Source organism: Spea bombifrons, chromosome 4 (assembly GCF_027358695.1).
Source record: "Spea bombifrons isolate aSpeBom1 chromosome 4, aSpeBom1.2.pri, whole genome shotgun sequence".
Lineage (NCBI taxonomy): Eukaryota > Metazoa > Chordata > Amphibia > Anura > Pelobatidae > Spea > Spea bombifrons.
The window spans coordinates 41,965,359-41,983,332 of record NC_071090.1 but is presented as its reverse complement, the minus strand read 5'-3'; the positions used below and the strand labels follow the sequence as shown (position 1 = coordinate 41,983,332).

At 37.9% G+C, this 17,974-nt stretch overlaps 2 protein-coding genes across 4 annotated transcripts in view; one reads left to right on the top strand and one right to left on the bottom strand.

The window, feature by feature from the left end:
• The window catches only part of PPFIA2 (PTPRF interacting protein alpha 2), a 101,653-nt gene extending 100,057 nt beyond the window's left edge, over window positions 1-1,596 (top strand). For both annotated transcript variants that reach the window (XM_053464959.1, XM_053464958.1), the window contains exons 31-32: window positions 478-572; window positions 816-1,596. In XM_053464959.1, coding sequence (XP_053320934.1) covers window positions 478-539 — 62 coding nt within the window. In that variant the 3' untranslated portion in view covers window positions 540-572; window positions 816-1,596. The remainder of the gene's footprint in view (window positions 1-477; window positions 573-815) is intronic.
• Window positions 1,597-8,955: 7,359 nt separating this feature from the next.
• Window positions 8,956-17,974, bottom strand: part of ACSS3 (acyl-CoA synthetase short chain family member 3) — a 34,193-nt gene continuing 25,174 nt past the window's right edge. For both annotated transcript variants that reach the window (XM_053464960.1, XM_053464961.1), the window contains exons 12-17: window positions 15,964-16,027; window positions 13,189-13,270; window positions 12,979-13,101; window positions 11,691-11,790; window positions 11,423-11,598; window positions 8,956-9,853 (exon numbers count right to left, since the gene is read on the bottom strand). In XM_053464960.1, the coding sequence (XP_053320935.1) occupies window positions 9,782-9,853; window positions 11,423-11,598; window positions 11,691-11,790; window positions 12,979-13,101; window positions 13,189-13,270; window positions 15,964-16,027 (617 nt within the window). In that variant the 3' untranslated portion in view covers window positions 8,956-9,781. The remainder of the gene's footprint in view (window positions 9,854-11,422; window positions 11,599-11,690; window positions 11,791-12,978; window positions 13,102-13,188; window positions 13,271-15,963; window positions 16,028-17,974) is intronic.

Genomic DNA, 17,974 nt, shown 5'->3' with positions numbered 1-17,974 from the left:
AGTGAGTAGGTTGGATCGGGTTGACTGGTTGGGGTAATGAGGGAGGACAAGGAGAGGAGACGCGCAGCAAGATGACTTCATTTGTTTGCAAAGTGGTCTGCATATTCCTTCAGTGTCCCCTGGTCCAGGACCACCATCAGGGGAATAAAGTACTTATAGATGTGTTTGGCCAGGTTGCATGACAATATATTTAACATTATACCGCAGCTAATTCTCTTTCTCATACTGAGGCCTCCTAAACCATATAAAGTGTGGCCTAAGATTTTGTGATTATGTGTTGGACAAAACATTATTTCTAAAGCAGAGCTAGTCATGTTCAGCATAGATGGACCACAGTTGACCTTGAAGGAAAATGTTTATTAAAACGGAAATTGTCTTATCCCATGGTTCATGCTAGCCATCTGTATGGGGGGGAGCTATATATGTGCATTATGAAGTGTGAATCCCCCACTAAACTGATTTCTGCCTTTTACCCAGGAGTGGCACCTTCAGGAATGCAAAGGTTGGACAGCTCAACAGTTCGGACATACTCATGTTGACAACACTCAACAGGAACGAAGCATTGAGTTGCTGTGTGTATCTTCATTTAATTGCTCCCACTTGCACGACTGTATCGCTTATTTGTTTTTTTACATGTTTATTGCAGCAACTAAAGCATTTGCTTGGTTGAGCATATTTCAACTTGAATTTTAGTCTAGAATACCTAGCTAAATAATGATTACAACTTTGGAGTAAGATTTGGATCAGTTGCTCTACATGGTAATTTTTTAAATGCTGTACAGCGCTCCAGCTAATTTCTCCCCATGTTCCTCTAGGTGTGTCATCTTATCTACCTGAAGTGCACTACCTAGCGAAGCTGCAGTGTGAGAACACCTCGAAGATGCCCAGGAGGGCAGAATGAGCACTGATTTACAAAACAAAAATGTGAAACTATTTTTGTGTACTACATTAACATATAGTTAGCTTAAAAAGCAAGAGATCAAACTACTAATATCGGTATCAACGGCTTCCTTTCACAGTTAAAGTTCCAAGTATGAACAGCCAAATGATATGGATCAATCATTTTTATGTTCCGTTTCATGTTTTCCTGTAATATACTAGAAATATTTAAGTATTTAATGTGTATTTATTTTATGAAGTGTAAGTCATTTATTTAACGATGTGTAAATGGTTATAAATATGATTTTTATTAAAAAAAAAAAAAGAAAATATAAAAGCCGAAAGTTCATCGAGTCTGTGTTGGGAGTTCTGACAGTAGGTGTTGGTAATGTTTGTACCTTTCCATTTCACTGTTTTTACAGTTTTCTGGATTGTAACAGTCAAACTAGTATGTTTAGCAAAATTAGGCGCTTTGAAATGTTTGTACTATGTTTACCACTTGGCCTCTGGTTGTGTATAGTAATGGTGTGATCTGGAAATGGAAGCTTGAACGGACATTTAAACTAACCAGATACATTGTAAAACTATTTCAGAGAAGCACTGTGATGGCTCTTTAAATAATGAACTGTTTACATACATCGACAGCAATCACAGCAAGCAAAACAATCTTTGTAAAATAAAAATCATTAAATTCTATAACCTTGTGGACCAAGAAAACTTTGCTTTACAGAGAACCATTTTTTTAATTTTGTTTTTGCATTCTCTCTTACACGTTCTGACACCAGCACTTGTTGGAAAATGTAATCCAACAGGGAAATAGTTCCTCACGTCCAAAATAACCCCCGTTCCTCTATCCAGAGTAACTGAGCTTTAGAACATTTTATATCTGATGCTGTTGGCCATGTTGGCAATGTTTGAGACATCTTTGCGATGTAATATATGAAAGGAATACACAAAAAAGAATGTTTGATATTATAGTATATACAGTGGATATAAAAAGTCTACACACCCCTGTTAAAATGCCAGGTTCTTGTGATGTTAAAGAATGAGACAAAGATAAATCATGCCAGAACTTTTTGCACCTTTAATGTGACCTATAATGTGAACAGTTCAATTGCAGAATTCTGTGTTCAGAATTGACCAATCACATTCAAGCTCATGTAAAATAGAAGTCATTACACACCTGCCATCATTTAAAGTGACTCTGATTAATCACAAATAAAGTTCAGCTGTTCTGGTAGGATTTACCTGACATTTGCTTAGTTGCATCTCAGAGCAGAAGCCATGGTCCGCAGAGAGCTTCCAAAGCATCAGAGGGATGTCATTGTTGAAAGATATCAGTCAGGAGAAGGGTACAAAAGGATATCCAAAGCATTAGATATACCATGGAACACAGTGAAGACATCTTTAAGTGGAGAAAATATGGCACAACAGAGACATTACCAAGAACTGGATGTCTCTCCAAAATTGATGAAAAGGCAAGAAGAAAACTGGTCAGGGAGGCTTACAAGAGGCCTACTGCAATATTAAAGGAACTGCAGGAATTTCTGGCAAGTACTGGCTGTGTGCTACATGTGATAACACTCTCCCGTATTCTTCATATGAATTGGCTATGGGGTAGGGTGGCAAGACAGAAGCCTTTTCTTACAAAGAAAAACATCCAAGCCCGGCTGACGTTTGCAAAAACAAACATCAAGTCCCCCAAAAGCACGTGGGAAAATGTGTTATGGTCTGAGGAAACCAAGGTTAAACTTTGGCCATAATTCCAAAAGGTATGTTTGGAGCAAAAACAACACCGCACATCACCCAAAGAACACCATGCCCACAGTGAAGCATGGTGGTGGCAGCATCATGCTTTGGGGCTGTTTTCTTCTGCTGGAACCAGGGCCTTAGTCAGGGTGGAAGGAATTATGAACAGTTCCAAATACCAGGCAATTTTGGCACAAGACCTTTAGGCGTCCGTTAGGAAGCTGAAGAGGAAGTTCACCTTTCAGCATGAGAACGACCCAAAGCACACATCCAAATCCACAAAAGCATGGCTTCACCAGAAGAAGATTAACTTTTGGAATGGCCCAGCCAGAGCCCAGGCCTGAATCCAGTTGAACATCTGTGGGGTGATCTGAAGAGGGCTGTGCACAGGAGATGTCCTCGCAATCTGGCAGATTTGGAGCACTTTTGCAAAGAATAGTGGGCAAATATTACCACATCAAGAGGTGCCATGCTAATAGACTCCTACCCAAAAAGATTGATTGCTGTAATAAAATCAAAAGGTGCTTCAACAAAGTATTAGTTTAAGGGTGTGCACACTTACGCAACCAGGTTATTGTGAGATTTTTTCCCCCCTCAAAGATTTCAGCTTGTTTTGCAATTGAATTGTTCACGTTATAGGTCACATTAAAGATGCAAAAAGCTCTGACATGATTTATCTTTGTCTCGTTCTTTAACATTACAAGAACCTGGCATTTTAACAGGGGTGTGTAGACTTTTTATATCCACTTTATATAATCATACACACATATATAAATAAAACCTAAAATACCTGTTGTGGCTTTATTTGTTGTTACAATTGTTGCTTATTATTTAATGAAGGGTTTTGAAATAGGCATAAATACTGTTTGCTAACTTCCCGCTGCTTGAATTCAGCTTACAAAATGCTTTTATCTTTTGTTTTTGATTTCTTTTGGTTTTATACTTTACCTACTCATTTGACAAGATTGCACGTACATAAGCCTTTCTTTTATTGTCAATTTTCATTTTTAATCAATGAAGTTGAAAGTTTATGGTGAAAACTGTTTTTTTTCCTGCCATTGTCAATAAAAAGGGAAACAAAACATGTTGGTGCATTTGGATTTTATAAAGATCCTCGATGTATATAAAATCTAACTTTACATTGCTAAAGGATGTTATATAAACTAGCCACCAGAGGGAGCTCGAGGTTTGCCTTTCTCAGTAATATAGCTCTCCAATGCAATTCTTACAAATGTCTAGAAATGCACTGTTTGAGAATCTGATTTTATAATTTATGTAAAAATTAGCAGCATTATTGTTAAAATATTTTTTTGTTGCAGCTATTATGTGCATGATTTTTGGTGCGTTGCCTCAACATAGCTGTGGGCATAGGTGTGATGCCCCTTACTGACCTTTAGGCATTCACAGAACAAAAGGAATTATTTTTTTTTTCAATAAGAATCCAAGTGTTGTAAGTTTCAAGTGACAGTATGAGGGTCTCCAGGACCACCATTAAACCCCATTTGTGCACACCTTGGCGGTATAGGCTTAAGTATCTCCTCATCACTACACGCTGCATTCACAACATCCTGAATGAGTCACTAGTTGCACAGGTGTGTGTGTGTGTGTGTCTGTGTGTGTGTGTCTGTGTGTGTGTGTCTATGTCTGTAAACATACTTACATGCACCAGTAGCCACAAGGGGAGGGATAATGTAATGCAATCACTTGAGAGAGAGTGTGTGTGTGTGTGTATATATGACATATAGCAATATATAGCCACAAATATTTATCTAATATTTACCAATATACCAATATTACAAATATATAGATCTCTTGGATTTGGCAAGAGCTGAAAACTTGCTTTGTTGTATGTACATATTGGTCATTATAACAGCAGTTTTTAGGGTGTGATTCCGCTTTTGTATATTTATATATTCACCATACAACCAGTGGCCATTTTTTCTATCCACTGCCAGTAGGTGTGGAATTCATTTTAGTTTGTTGGGGTTTTTTTTTGCCATTGATTTTTTTCCTTTTTCTTTGTCAGGCATCTTTTTTCTTATTTCTTTGTGTGATTTTTACAGAGCCAAAAATGAGGAGGTGATGGATACTGAAAAGGTAAGGACATTTCCCACAGGTTCTCCATCCTTGGAGTGCCAGGGGTATGGATTAACCTCAAGGGGTGTTTGAATGGGCCTCATCCCCCCACAGCTGGGTGACTTAGAGGCAAGTAAAAGGTAAAACTTTTATATTATAATCCATTTTTAAAATAGCCCCTTCATCCCATCGAGCAGAGATGGAGGGATGAGGAGATACACGTTATGGGCATGTTATTTATTTAAACCTCTCATCCCACTTCAAACAGGGATGAGTTAACAGTTCTTCCTATAGGGTATTTTGTATAAAATGTTAACCCACCCTGAGCAAGAGAGCAATGAGAGGTTTTGGTAGCAGTATAAACTGCTTTGTGTGCCCACTATGTAGGAGGTGAGAGTAGGTTCTCACCCTATTGAGAGTGTGCCTTGACGTGGCGGGTGAGCTTAATTATTCTTTGGCCAATTCATATAACCAAAACCTCTCATTTATATTATGTTTATATATTTGTTGCCAACTTTATTAGTGTGAGAAGTGCAGACAGTTTTTGTTTTTTGTATTCATTGTACAGCCAATTCACTGTATTTGCAGCATCCTCACACTGTTCGGTAGGCCTCATTTTACACATTTGTATTATTTGAGCCTGAGACTAACTTAGCGCACCAACATTTTTTCTTTTCCCGGGGGTGCACTTGAGTCTAGCCCCCAGGTTGATTGATTTAATTCACCAAGCAAGATCATTGCTCCTCAACACATTTGGTAAATAGCAGGCTCTGCAGGTCTGTTTAGTGTTTTCTTTCCATCTCAAATTGTGCAGGGGATGGATTCAAGGTGAAACTAACTCACATTTTCTACTCACAATTTATATATATATATTATTACATATCATATAGTGCCATCATATTTCATAGCGCTGTACAATGGGTAGACAGGAGCTAACAATATGACTTACAGAAACAACAGTTGAGGAGGGCCCTGCTCAAACAAGCTTACTATCCATTTTAATGACCCAACATCGTGAACTCACCTCATAAAAAGTGTCAGCACTGCTCATTTTAGTTGCATAGGTACTGGCACATTTTGAAATTCTACAGGTTAAGTATCCCTTATCCGAAGTGCTTGGGTCCAGAAGTATTTCGGAAAAGGGATCATTTCGGATAACAAATCTGGTGTGCTGGTGTTGAAGCATAGTGGGAGAGGAGGATATATTATCCCCACTCTCTGGCCACTTGCGAGGCACACAAACGTCATGGCAGAGAAGCCGAAGAGGAGGCAGGGAAAGAGGTGGAGAGGGGAGAGGTCAGACCCCTAGGTGTGAGTATTTGGGGGGGGGGCTCTGATAAGGGATACTCAACCTGTAGTATCATTTGTTTAGTGACTTATTTCTTTATTCCACAACCTGCTATTTTGTTTTGTTTTTATTTATTGTTTTGAGGAAAATAGCCTTATTACCAAAACATGGGAAGGAGAAACAAAGGGTATATAGCAGGCTAGCCCTCCAGGAAATACAAACCCTAGGGTTTGAAATCTATTGTTTTCTGGTCAAAACCTGCCTTAGAATCTTGTTTTAAAATAGTTGCGCCAGTTGTTTAACTATAAAAAAGGGTGCGCACGGTCATATTATTCCTTTCTGTTGTGCATCACTTAATGAAAGTCAGAAACTGAATACAGATGGCCAAAAGCATGGATTTGGGAAACGCAAGCTACTTGCAAGGAAAAGGTAACAATCAAAATGTGCGCCTATACAGCTTAACATGTTGTAGGCTACTAGTTTGGGCTGAATAGGTTTTTATGCCAACGTCCACCACCAATATACACACACTGAACCTCATACAGCACTGTTTCAAAGTATGCACAGTTAGCACTTGGAGCGGCACCGCTGAGCAACAGCTGAAAGCCTCATTGAATTGCGTTTTATGCTAATGTTATGCTTGTGCCGGGGAAACTAGAACACAGAAAGCCATCAGTTTTAGAAAAGGTGTATGTCAAAAAATTCAGGAATAAGCATTTTTTAAGAGGCACATAAATCACAACCACCTTCTGCCCTTGTTTGGTGGTAAAATTTGGATTGTGTTAAGCCTCCTAACAGGCCAGGTAACCACACACAATCATAAATGGCTAAATAAATGTAGTTAATGTAGTAAGCAAAGTACTGTACAGAATAAGCCACAGTGAATACAAATATTGGGTCTGTAACATGTTCACCTGTCACAAGAATTGTTGGTTTAAGCTTCTAGAAACGGTGCCATAATTTTTTTATGGACTTCACATAAGAAATGTTAAGCCAACAACATTGAAAATCATTTTCTTATAGAGTGGGGCAAAAAAGTATTTAGTCAGCCACCAATTGTGCAAGTGCTCCCACTTACAAAGATGAGAGAGGCCTGTAATTTTCACCATAGGTACACTTCAACTATGAGAGACAGAATGAGACAACAATTGTCTGATTTTTAAAGAATTTATTTGCAAATTATGGTGGAAAATAAGTATTTTGTCAATAACAAAAGTTCATATCAATACTTTGTTATATACCCTTTGTTGGCAATGACAGAGGTCAAACATTTTACTGTAAATCTTTACAAGATTTTCACACACTGTTGCTGGTATTTTGGACCATTCCTCCATGCAGATCTCCTCTACAGGAGTGATGTTTTGGGGCTGTCGCTGGGCAACACGGACTTTCAACTCCCTCCAAAGGTTTTCTATGGGGTTGAGATCTGGAGACTTGCTAGGCCACTCCAGGACCTTGAAACGCTTCTTACGAAGCCACTCCTTCGTTGCCCGGGCGGTGTGTTTGGGATCATTGTCATGCTGAAAGACCCAGCCACGTTTCATCTTCAATGCCCTTGCTGATGGAAGGAGGTTTTCACTCAAAATCTCACTATACATGGCCCCATTCATTCTTTCCTTTACACGGATCAGTCGTTCTGGTCCCTTTGCAGAAAAACAGCCCCAAAGCGTGATGTTTCCACCCCCATGCTTCACCGTAAGTATGGTGTTCTTTGGATGCAACTCAGCTTTCTCTCTCTCCTCCAAACACAACGAGTTGAGTTTCTACCAAAAAGTTCTACCTTGGTTTCATCTGACCATATGACATTTGCCCAATCTTCTTCTGGATCATCCAAATGCTCTCCAGCAAACTTCAGACGGGCCCGGACATGTACTGGCTTAAGCAGGGGGACACGTCTGGCACTGCATGATTTGAGTCCCTGGCGGCGTAGTGTGTTACTGATGGTAGCCTTTGTTACTTTGGTCCCAGCTCTCTGCAGGTCATTCACGAGGTCCCCCCGTGTGGTTCTGGGATTTTTGCTCACCGTTCTTGTGATCATTTTGACACCAGATCGAGGGAGATTATCAGTGGTCCTGTATGTCTTGCATTTTCAAATAATTGCTCCCACAGTTGATTTTGGAGTGTGACTGTTTGAGGTTGTGGACAGGTGTCTTTTATACTGATAACAAGTTCAAACAGGTGCCATTAATACAAGTAACGAGTGGAGGACAGAGGAGACTCTTAAAGAGGATGTTACAGGTCTGTGAGAGCCAGATATCTTGCTTGTTTGTAGGTGACCAAATACTTATTTTACCGAGGAATTTACCAATGAATTCATTAGAAATCCTACAATGTGATTTCCTGTATTCTTTCCCCCCATTCTGTCTCTCATAGTTGAAGTGTACCTATGGTGAAAATTACAGGCCTCTCATCTTTTTAAGTGGGAGAACTTGCACAATTGGTGGCTGACTAAATACTTTTTTGCCCCACTGTAGGAGAGTATAAACCCATTATTTTTACCAAATGACTATACATAAGTTTAAAAGAGAGCCCAGGTGCAATGCAAGTAAATCAACCACACTCTAATTATTAATAGTACTTTATTATATACCAGTGGCTACCCTGCTTTACATTCTATATAAATACTTAAATGAAGAATGATATAGGAGTACTCAGATAATACTTGCAATACTGCAATAAACCAATTGTCAAATAATGAAAGGTATTCAGGATCTAAAAACAGCTGTATCCTTTCCTGAATCCTTGGCGAAGCCTACCCTCACAGTTTATGAAATTGTGGAAACTTGTTAAAGATGAAGAACTTAAGGGAACAAGAGACTTTGGTAACGTAAACACGATAATCAAATTTGGAAAGTTTCCCCTGGCAAAAATAAACCGCAACAAAATAAAATGAATATATATATTCTGGATCAATACATGGGTGCTTTTTAAATTATTACTCAACAGAAGACAATTGATATGTGTACGTCAGCACAGTATTTTATTTGGAGACATGAATGTTATGGTACTTTACCATACTGAAACAAATGCAGAAGACTTTTTGCTTAGGATTTTACACGAGCTGCCAGTACACGATACTGGCAAGTATCCTAAGAAAAATGTTCTGTGTGAAAAAACATTACATTTAATTATAAGCATAAGAAAGGAAGACATAAATGATGCTTTTAAAAAACTTCAGCAATCCTGAATAAACCAATGTATAAAAAAAATATTGCAAGGATAACTTCAACCTTTCCGACACCAAACCTGGCATTTGCATTTTTAAATGGCTGAGCTTACCCACTAAATATTTTTTTATGCAGGGCCAACGTAAACCTTTTTGAAGCTCACTTGTGTTGGTCCTTGAAAATGCTGAGTGACGTACTAGAGTTGCAGGATCTGCGTAACCTGCAAATACCTACGAGCATCCGAAAAATACTTTAAAGCAGAGTACTTAATAGTGAACATTCTCTGTGGAATGACGCATGGTTGGTAACATTACAAACATAATGTTTCAATAAAAACAGGTTGTAAACACTAGTAAAAAATAAAAAAAAATAAAAAGATTTTTGATCTCCCGTGTTTAACGTAATCAAATGCTAGGAAAACTTGAGGTAGCTGTGACTAGGAATGCTACCGAACAATATAAGGTTTAGGTTAATTCTAAAATAGTTTCTCAAAAGAGAAAATTAATATACATTCTAAAAATAGACTTCACTGGTGTCTTCAGTTGGATCTCATTGATTTCCTGGAGTCTTGTAAATTAAAGTAGACAGACATACTTCTGACAAGGCTTAAGCGATCTGGGCCTTATTTTAACTTTGCCTTTACAGCACCTTCAACCGTTTTGAATACATCAGGGTCTTCAATGGTAGAACCAATCTGTAAGAAGACAAAAAATATGCCTTTTTAATATACAGCTACAAAGTGTGCAATACAAATTGCTAGTTATATGCAGATTTTTCACGTAATCACCATTATTTAATCAAACATTTAGCAGTCAAGTCAAACTTCTGCAGAAAGAAATGTTTAAAATCCATTTAAGCTTTAGCAGCCTTTAACCCCTTAACGACAATCCCCGTACATGTACGGGGTTGCCGTGCAACGGGTTAACGACAATGCCCGTACATGTACGGGCTGCCGTTAAATAGTCTATCCAGACCCTCTTGTGAACTCTCGAGCTCCTCCTGCAGGTTGAATGCAGGTACTGCATCCAACCATGCAAGGTCAATGGAGCCCAGCTCACTAATGAGAGTGACTAGTAAAAAAAAAAAAAATGTTTCAAAAAAAATATGGTAACGTAAAAATCCCCACTGTCACCAAAAAAAAAAAGTTTTTAATAAGCAAGTCCTAAAATTTTTTATCTTTACAAAAATTCCATTATGGAAAGAGTTAAAATATTGGCATTACAAATGCCCATAGGGTGTCTAGTATTAAAAAATATATGATTGGGGTAAATTGAATTGGCCGGGTTCAAAGATGTCCCAAATATGGGACATGGGGCAGATGTCTAAATGGCAAAAAAATACACACCTCACAAAGGCGGCCTTTTACCTCCCAAATAACCCTACAAACCCATGCATGGGGGGTATGGCTGCGCTCAGGAGATGTTACTGAACACATATTGGGGTGTTGTTTGACAGGGACATATACCAGGAGCGATAAATTTATACCTGAAGTACAACATGTGTGAAAAAAATAAAAAAAGAAGTACTACCATAAAGTTTCACAAAGGGTAGTGGTAAAATTAGTGCATTGAAAGGGTTAAAATACCAGCATTTCAAATACCTTGGGGTGTCTAGTTTTTAAAAATATATGATTTGATGGGGTAAATTTCATTGGCCGGCTTCAAAGATACCCGAAATGGCACATGGGGGGAAGAATTACCAGATTTGGAAAAAAAGGTTTTGAAATGGCAAAACGCTACCTGTACTTATTGCCCCATAATGTGTAGAAAAAAGCAAAAAAACATAAAAACATTGGGTATTTCTAAACTCAGGACAAATAGTAGAATCTATTTAGTAGGTTTTTTCATTAGTTTTTGCAGATGAGTAAAAGTTTTCTGTTTAAAAAGTGAGAAAAAGTAATTTTTTAACAAAAAATCCCCATATTTTATCATTTTTTTATAGTAAATTAGATGATATGATAACATGAATGGTATCTAAAGAAAGCCCTGTTTGTCCTGAAAAAAACAATATATAATATGTGTGGGAGCATGAAATGAGAGAGAAGAAAATCACAGCTAAACAGTAACACTGAAAAACGTTAAAAGAGCCATTGTCCCACAATATACTACGAGTAAAAACCCCTATTGTCCTTAAGGGGTTAAGTGGGAGTGGTAGTTCCCCAAAAGCTGGTAAATATTTACTCATAGGTTTGTTTCCAATGTCCAGGTGTAGGCAAGTCTACATTTCAAGCCACCTGATCTAAGAAATGGTTAGCTGAGGGTACCTTGTAGGGTTTGCCATTCACAAGAGAAGACAGTGTAGAGCGAGGTATCTTGCCAGAACGCGTCTTGGGTAACTGTTTAACGATGACCACGTTTCTGAAAGCAGCAACTGGCCCAATTTGTTCTCTAACCAATGCAACAATTTCACTTTCTAGTTGTTCTGTAGTTTTGTCCACACCTAATTGTAATATTGTAAAGAAAAATTAGTTTATTGTGATATTTCTGAAGAATGCAAAAAAAAAAAAAAAAAGGACAAAGTATTTTCCTTACCGTTTTGTAAAACACACAACGCAAGAGGAACATGTCCTTTTAATGGATCCTCCAAACCAACAACAGCACAGTCTGCTACTGCACTGTGTAGCATTACCGACTGTTATAAAAAGGACAAGATAAGAAAAAATTAAACCAAAACACAAGATAAAAAAACAAACTAGGATATAAGGTTAGGTACAGATCAACCATGTGAGAAAATCATAGCATCTTCTCCCTAGGGCGACCACATTTTATTTCTGCCATCCAGGGACACACTATGAAGTGGATGAGATTACACACACACACACACACACACACACACACACACACACACACACACACGTATATATTTACAATATATATATATATCACACACTGATTCATATACAGTTATATAATAAACATTAGGAAGCATTGGAAACGATGTTGATTTCAGATTTAATAATATACTTATAATATACATACAATCATTACAGACATGAGTACATTTAGTGTGTTAACCCCTCTATTACCAGGCATGAGCAGATTCAGAGAAATAACTCCTCTATTACCAGATATTACACACACAGTCACACTGACAAACACAGTCACAAACCCACATACCTGGTGCTGGCTGCAGCTTGGTGTGAAGGAGGGACTTATAGCCTATGAAGAGAGGCTTCTGAACTCTCAGGCAATCAGAAGAGTTGAGAAGTCTCTCCTGAATCGCTGAGACCACCTTCACAAAGACTTGTAATTCCGGACCAATGTATTGTCCCGGATTGAGGCTGCCCGGGACCCGGGAAATAAAGTCCCATTGCGGGACTGTCCCGGGCACTCTGGGACATGTGGTCAACCTACTTCTCCCATAATGACACAAAATTATAAAACCATGGATCATGACAGAAAGGCTGGTAATAAAATGATTACAGATAGTTGTCCCTCACTTTAAAAAAAGGGAGGGAAAATAAACAGACATTGGAATGATGCAGACCTTGACATAAATCAAACAAAAAAAAACCCCAAACTTCTAACCAAAGTAAACTAAACAAAATTATACATTTTAGGAAACTTTACTGTAAAGGTAAACTCAACTAAACAGTGCAAAGCATGGCAAACTGTAAAAACAAATATGTTCAATAAGCCAAAAGTATATCATTGGTGTCTGTGAATAGAACCCAGCCTGCATATGTTACTCGTAGGCCGGCCTTTTATTTTAAACTGAACAGGCTCTGATTGCTTCTATCTTTGATCTGTGTAACTTTGAATACATTATGACACTTTTTACTACAGACCAGAATAAATGTTACACATAAAAAAAGTTTACCTCCTCAATAGCTCCTGCTGATAGTCTATGACCCGCAACATTGATTACATCATCAACTCGAGACATGACATAGATATATCCATTTTCATCCACGTAGCCAGCGTCCATGGTATCATAGAATCCCTAAGAAATCATAATTTTAATAGGGATTCCATCAATGCGCTTTACTACAGCATATTTTTTGACAATACCACGTTGAAATACACTTACAGGAAATTTTCTGAAATATAATTCTTTAAATGTTTCTTCATTTTCCCAGAGGCTGGAGAATGCTCCAGGAGGTAAAGGTAATCTGAACATAAATAAAAGCATTAAAATCAGATTTTAAAAAAGCCAATGCCCTCTTTGTACATTGTACAGTATGTTTAGACTTCGGATTCATACGACTTGCAAATTGGAGGATCAGGGAGAGGATGTCACCACAAGTGCCGCACTTTTGTGTAGGTTCCCGTCGGGTTACGTGCACGGAAATGCAGGGGAAGAAAGAAGAGAAAGGAAAAAGTAAAAGAAGAAGATGTAGACGTGGTCACCAGAGAAGGTAGGGAAACATTTAGAGAGTGAACGAGGATGAAAGTATGGGAAAGTGAGTAAAAGAAATTGCCTGAAAACGAATAGGCCAAAAACAAACCAAAAAATTTGTCTGAATGGTTTTTAGTAAATTTAAGAAATTGATGTGCCCTTAAAAAGTTTGAGTACATGCCAAATGTGTTGGTAACATGAAGATAAAAGTTCTACCCCTCAAATACCTGAATTACAGATATAAACCTAATGTGACCCACTAACTGAACTCCAACAGGCCCCTCTGTGTCAGGGACTCTAAATAGAATGGCAAGTTTACAACAAGCTGTCAACGGTCCATCCCTTCACTAGATACTTTTGTGAAATATGAGAACATTGGTTGCCCAACCTTTTATATCAGAACTCACTGTGTAAATATTAAAAGGTAACCTCATACCTCACTTGACACAAAAACATGGGAATTTAAATATATGAACATCTTCAACTCTAGGATGGATTCATTAAATGTTTTATATCAAACTATGAGCCACTAACCATGTCCACATCTGTCTCTGGGGTCCACAATTATTATGGATTGTCACTTTGTGATCATTCCCTCAAATACGGTCTCTTTTTCTTCATGTTGTATTTATTTATGTCAACCCCTCTCTTTATAGCATTTACATCTAAGGAAGAGACTTCTGACATTCCAAAGGTTTGCAAGACTATATATTTTTGGGCCTTTCTACATAGGCCCCCCCAAAAAAAGATGTCACCTGTGAAGACTCCATCTTTCTTCGGACCGAAACTTGCCGAGTAGTTAAAATTAGGGGCACCCACATTCTAGCTAGGTCATATGTTAAGATTTAAATACTGTTCAACTCTCTGAGATGGAGATGAAAAGACAGAAGCCAAATGTAGTTACACGAGGTAACGTCTAATATTTGTACAGGTGGCAATCTGTAAATAAACTACATACTACCAACAATTGAGGAGATTGTGTTTCAAATGTTTTTTTTTTCAAATGTTTAAAACAAAAAAGCAAAACCCCTAAATTAATCTATGCAACTTGGCAAACTTTACACAATCCCAAATATATATAAGCCCAGGGCAAACTCTACTAACATAAACCTTTACAGAGCTTGCATACTATATTTCTTGTAAAAAAAAAAGACAAGAAAAAGTAAATAAACCCATTGGAATTACCTGCTTTTCTGCATTGATTGTTCATAAAATGTGATCTACAACTAAGTCACGTGTATAGACAAACACAATGTGCCTAAGCTAATAACCCATTAAAAACATTCATAGTGCTAGCGGAAAAAGTAAGTGAACTCTTCGATTGTATTATTGAACCTCCTTTGGCAGAAATAACCTCAAACGATTAGCTTTTGTTGATGTGAATAGCCTAGAGGTTCACATACTTGTTTTTCCAGCCCACACTGTGAATGTTTAAATGTATTCAATACGGACAAGAACATTACAATAATTTGTGTGTTATTCATTAAAGTAGATTTGTTCATCATATCATATTTTAAGACAAATTTATACATGGTATGGTGGTAATTCCAAAGGGTTCAATTACTTTTCCTTGCACTGTGTATACAGGGAATGCAGCAAGATTTCTCGCAGCAAGCTCTCCAATGCAGCTTGCTATAGTATTGTTCGCCGGCAGATATATTACAACTAGATTTTAATGAATGCCAACGCACCTGCCGCTGGGACAATATATCAGCTTGTATATTGTATTGCTTTGGACAAGTTTTAAAATAATAAGCCAAACTAGAGTGGACTTCTTGCACTACATTATCAAAATCTGCAATATTGCAGGCCTGCTGAAATGTGGAAATACACCCGGGGACGTTGTGATATGATGTATTAAAAATGCACAACGTGACAGCAGGGTTATGCAAGTCTGTTGGATTGTAATGAGGGAGAAGTGAAATGACGTGATGGATAAGCCAAATCTTCTGGTAGACAAACAAAAATATCAAAATAGCATTTTTATTGGTTTCAAGAAACACTAAACAAAAAAAAAAAAACTTTATTACAAGCAGAAACGTTATTCAACTTGAGAAAAACATCATAGTTCATTTTATTGAGTTTATGAAACAGAAAACACTGTCTCTTTTGTCCGATTTCTTGGTTATACCTGCCCAAGAGACTCAAAGAGACAGATAAATATAAAATCATATAAAACCTCATTGTTTTATCCATGTAATATACAAAGCACTACATCATGTGCAGTTACCTTGGCAAAATGTCAGTCTAATATCATGCCTCACCTAATACTCCAACAATAGAGATTTAAGATACATGCAAGGTAATATTTCATCTTGCACAGAATTTGCACCAGTATTTCTTACCAGTATTCCATGAACCCAACTTTGGTTCTGAAGACTGATGTTTTATCCAGAAGCAACAAGAAACCAATGTAATACTATAGGGAAGGGCAAAGCAAAATGAAAACCACATTTTTAAACTTACTTTACTACAATGTTTCCTAAGGTGTTTGGCGGCAATTCTTGCATATCGTTGTCCAGTATTTTTACTGTAATAAAGAATATGTGGATAATGTTATACAATTCATACAAATATATACCCACCCCCCCCCAAAAAAATATAAATCTTATTTATATAAAACGTATAACTGCAATTTTACGCCTCTCAACAAATGAGAAAAGCTATCTTGCTCATTTGTTGGAATACATCTAAGGTGATTGAAAGGAACAGTTCACTGCCCCAAGTGACCCCACCACCATCTACTGTTAACTGCACTTCCCATGATGTTCAGCCAGCATCATGAAGAAGTATATCTGGCTGAGCCTCAATATGTTGATTATTTTTAATATGCATTACTGTGCTGAAAAAAATGAAGTGTGTTTAAGTGGCGATGCAAGTGTGACATTGTAAAGTGCAATTGTATGTATTGGTGAATTGTGCGAGAGTGTTTTTAAAAAAAATAATTAAAAAAAAGTATCCCTATTTCACATTTTGAAATGTTGGGAGGTATGGAAAAGTGCTTCCATTGAACTTAACATGATAACTAAATTTCTACGCACAATGGGGTTGGACCTCTGGAAAACCTGCACGGAGCTGGCTGGCGTTGAGTACCTGCTTGTATGCACCACAGAGAAGACGATGCAATCTGTGAAAAACATCCCCTGCAAGGCAAGGAGCTTGGGGGATTCTGATAAACCCCTCTATGCAGCAAAGACAGTAAATGAATACTATGATAGTTACCAAAGCTTAAAAATGAAAGAGGGGGAAACTGATGTAAGCCAAATATGTGACAAAAAATGCATATATTTAGCTTGCTGGTGTGTGCATTTATGTCATTTCTGGTTTGGGATCTGGGTAAGGAATGAAAAAGTGACACTCCTTGTGTCTTTGTCCAAATAAGTGTATTTTTTTTATTTTGGTCTTTCACATGATTTTAATAAGTAAACGCTAACATGACATTCTTACCACTAGGGGTCTCCCTTTTACCGTGCCTGCCTGAATTAGATGATATGACATAACAAAACCAGCAACTGCCCTTTTGTACTTTAGAGATGAAGTAATAAAAGCAGTCATGCAGCTTGGTAAACATGGCTTTTAAATTCAGGGTCGGATTTAGACACAAAACAAAAGGCCTGCAATACACATGAAGTAAAATGCAAAATGGGCAGCCCTGGAATTTATTTATAAGGTTGATTCTTTTTTGCACAGGTGAAGATTGTCAATTGTGCCTTAGGGGTGGAATAATCTCACCTCGTCTCCTTTTATAGTTGCTATTGTCTGTATAGCTCTATATCAAAATGACAAATATATCATATAAAAAGTGTGTGGTGATGGCTCTGTCCACTGGGTCTCTCTCAAACCTAGCAGAGTCCAGCTGAGCCATGCATATTGCTGGGCCGAGGAAAACCCATGCGCCCTCAGTCTCGCAGCATGCCGAGTCTGAACACCGGCATATGATGTCATTTCCCTGCGCAGAGGCGTAGCCCTCATTTGAGGACAGCAAAGGAGCAGAAGAGCTCTTGCTGGCCGCTGGATAACAGAGGTAGGAGGGCAGGGTGTGTTTGTTTAAGCAAGGGTGTTGGTGCACACTAGTTTATATTAGTTTGTGTTTATGTCTGTGTAAGTATTTTAGTATGTTAACATGGGTGTAAGTATGTTACCGTGCATATGTGCGTTAGTATGCGTGTATATAAATATAGGACTGTGTGTATGTTGCAGTGTGCGTAAATGAGGGGATTGGGGCCTTCCACAGTAAGTCTTGCCGGGGGGCCCAGACATTTTTATTATGTCACTGATGGTTGAAGGGAACATCTCTTATGCTTTGGAATGGTCTATGTATATTTGGCTTAAGTATAATAAGAATTTACATTTTCCCAGTACGACTCGTTTCTACCCTTCTCGCTTCCAACTTCCCTGCCTACACTGAGAATTTAACACTAACTTCATTCCAGGGCCGGACTGGGACTGAAAAGCAGCCCTGGAAAAATTTGGAGAC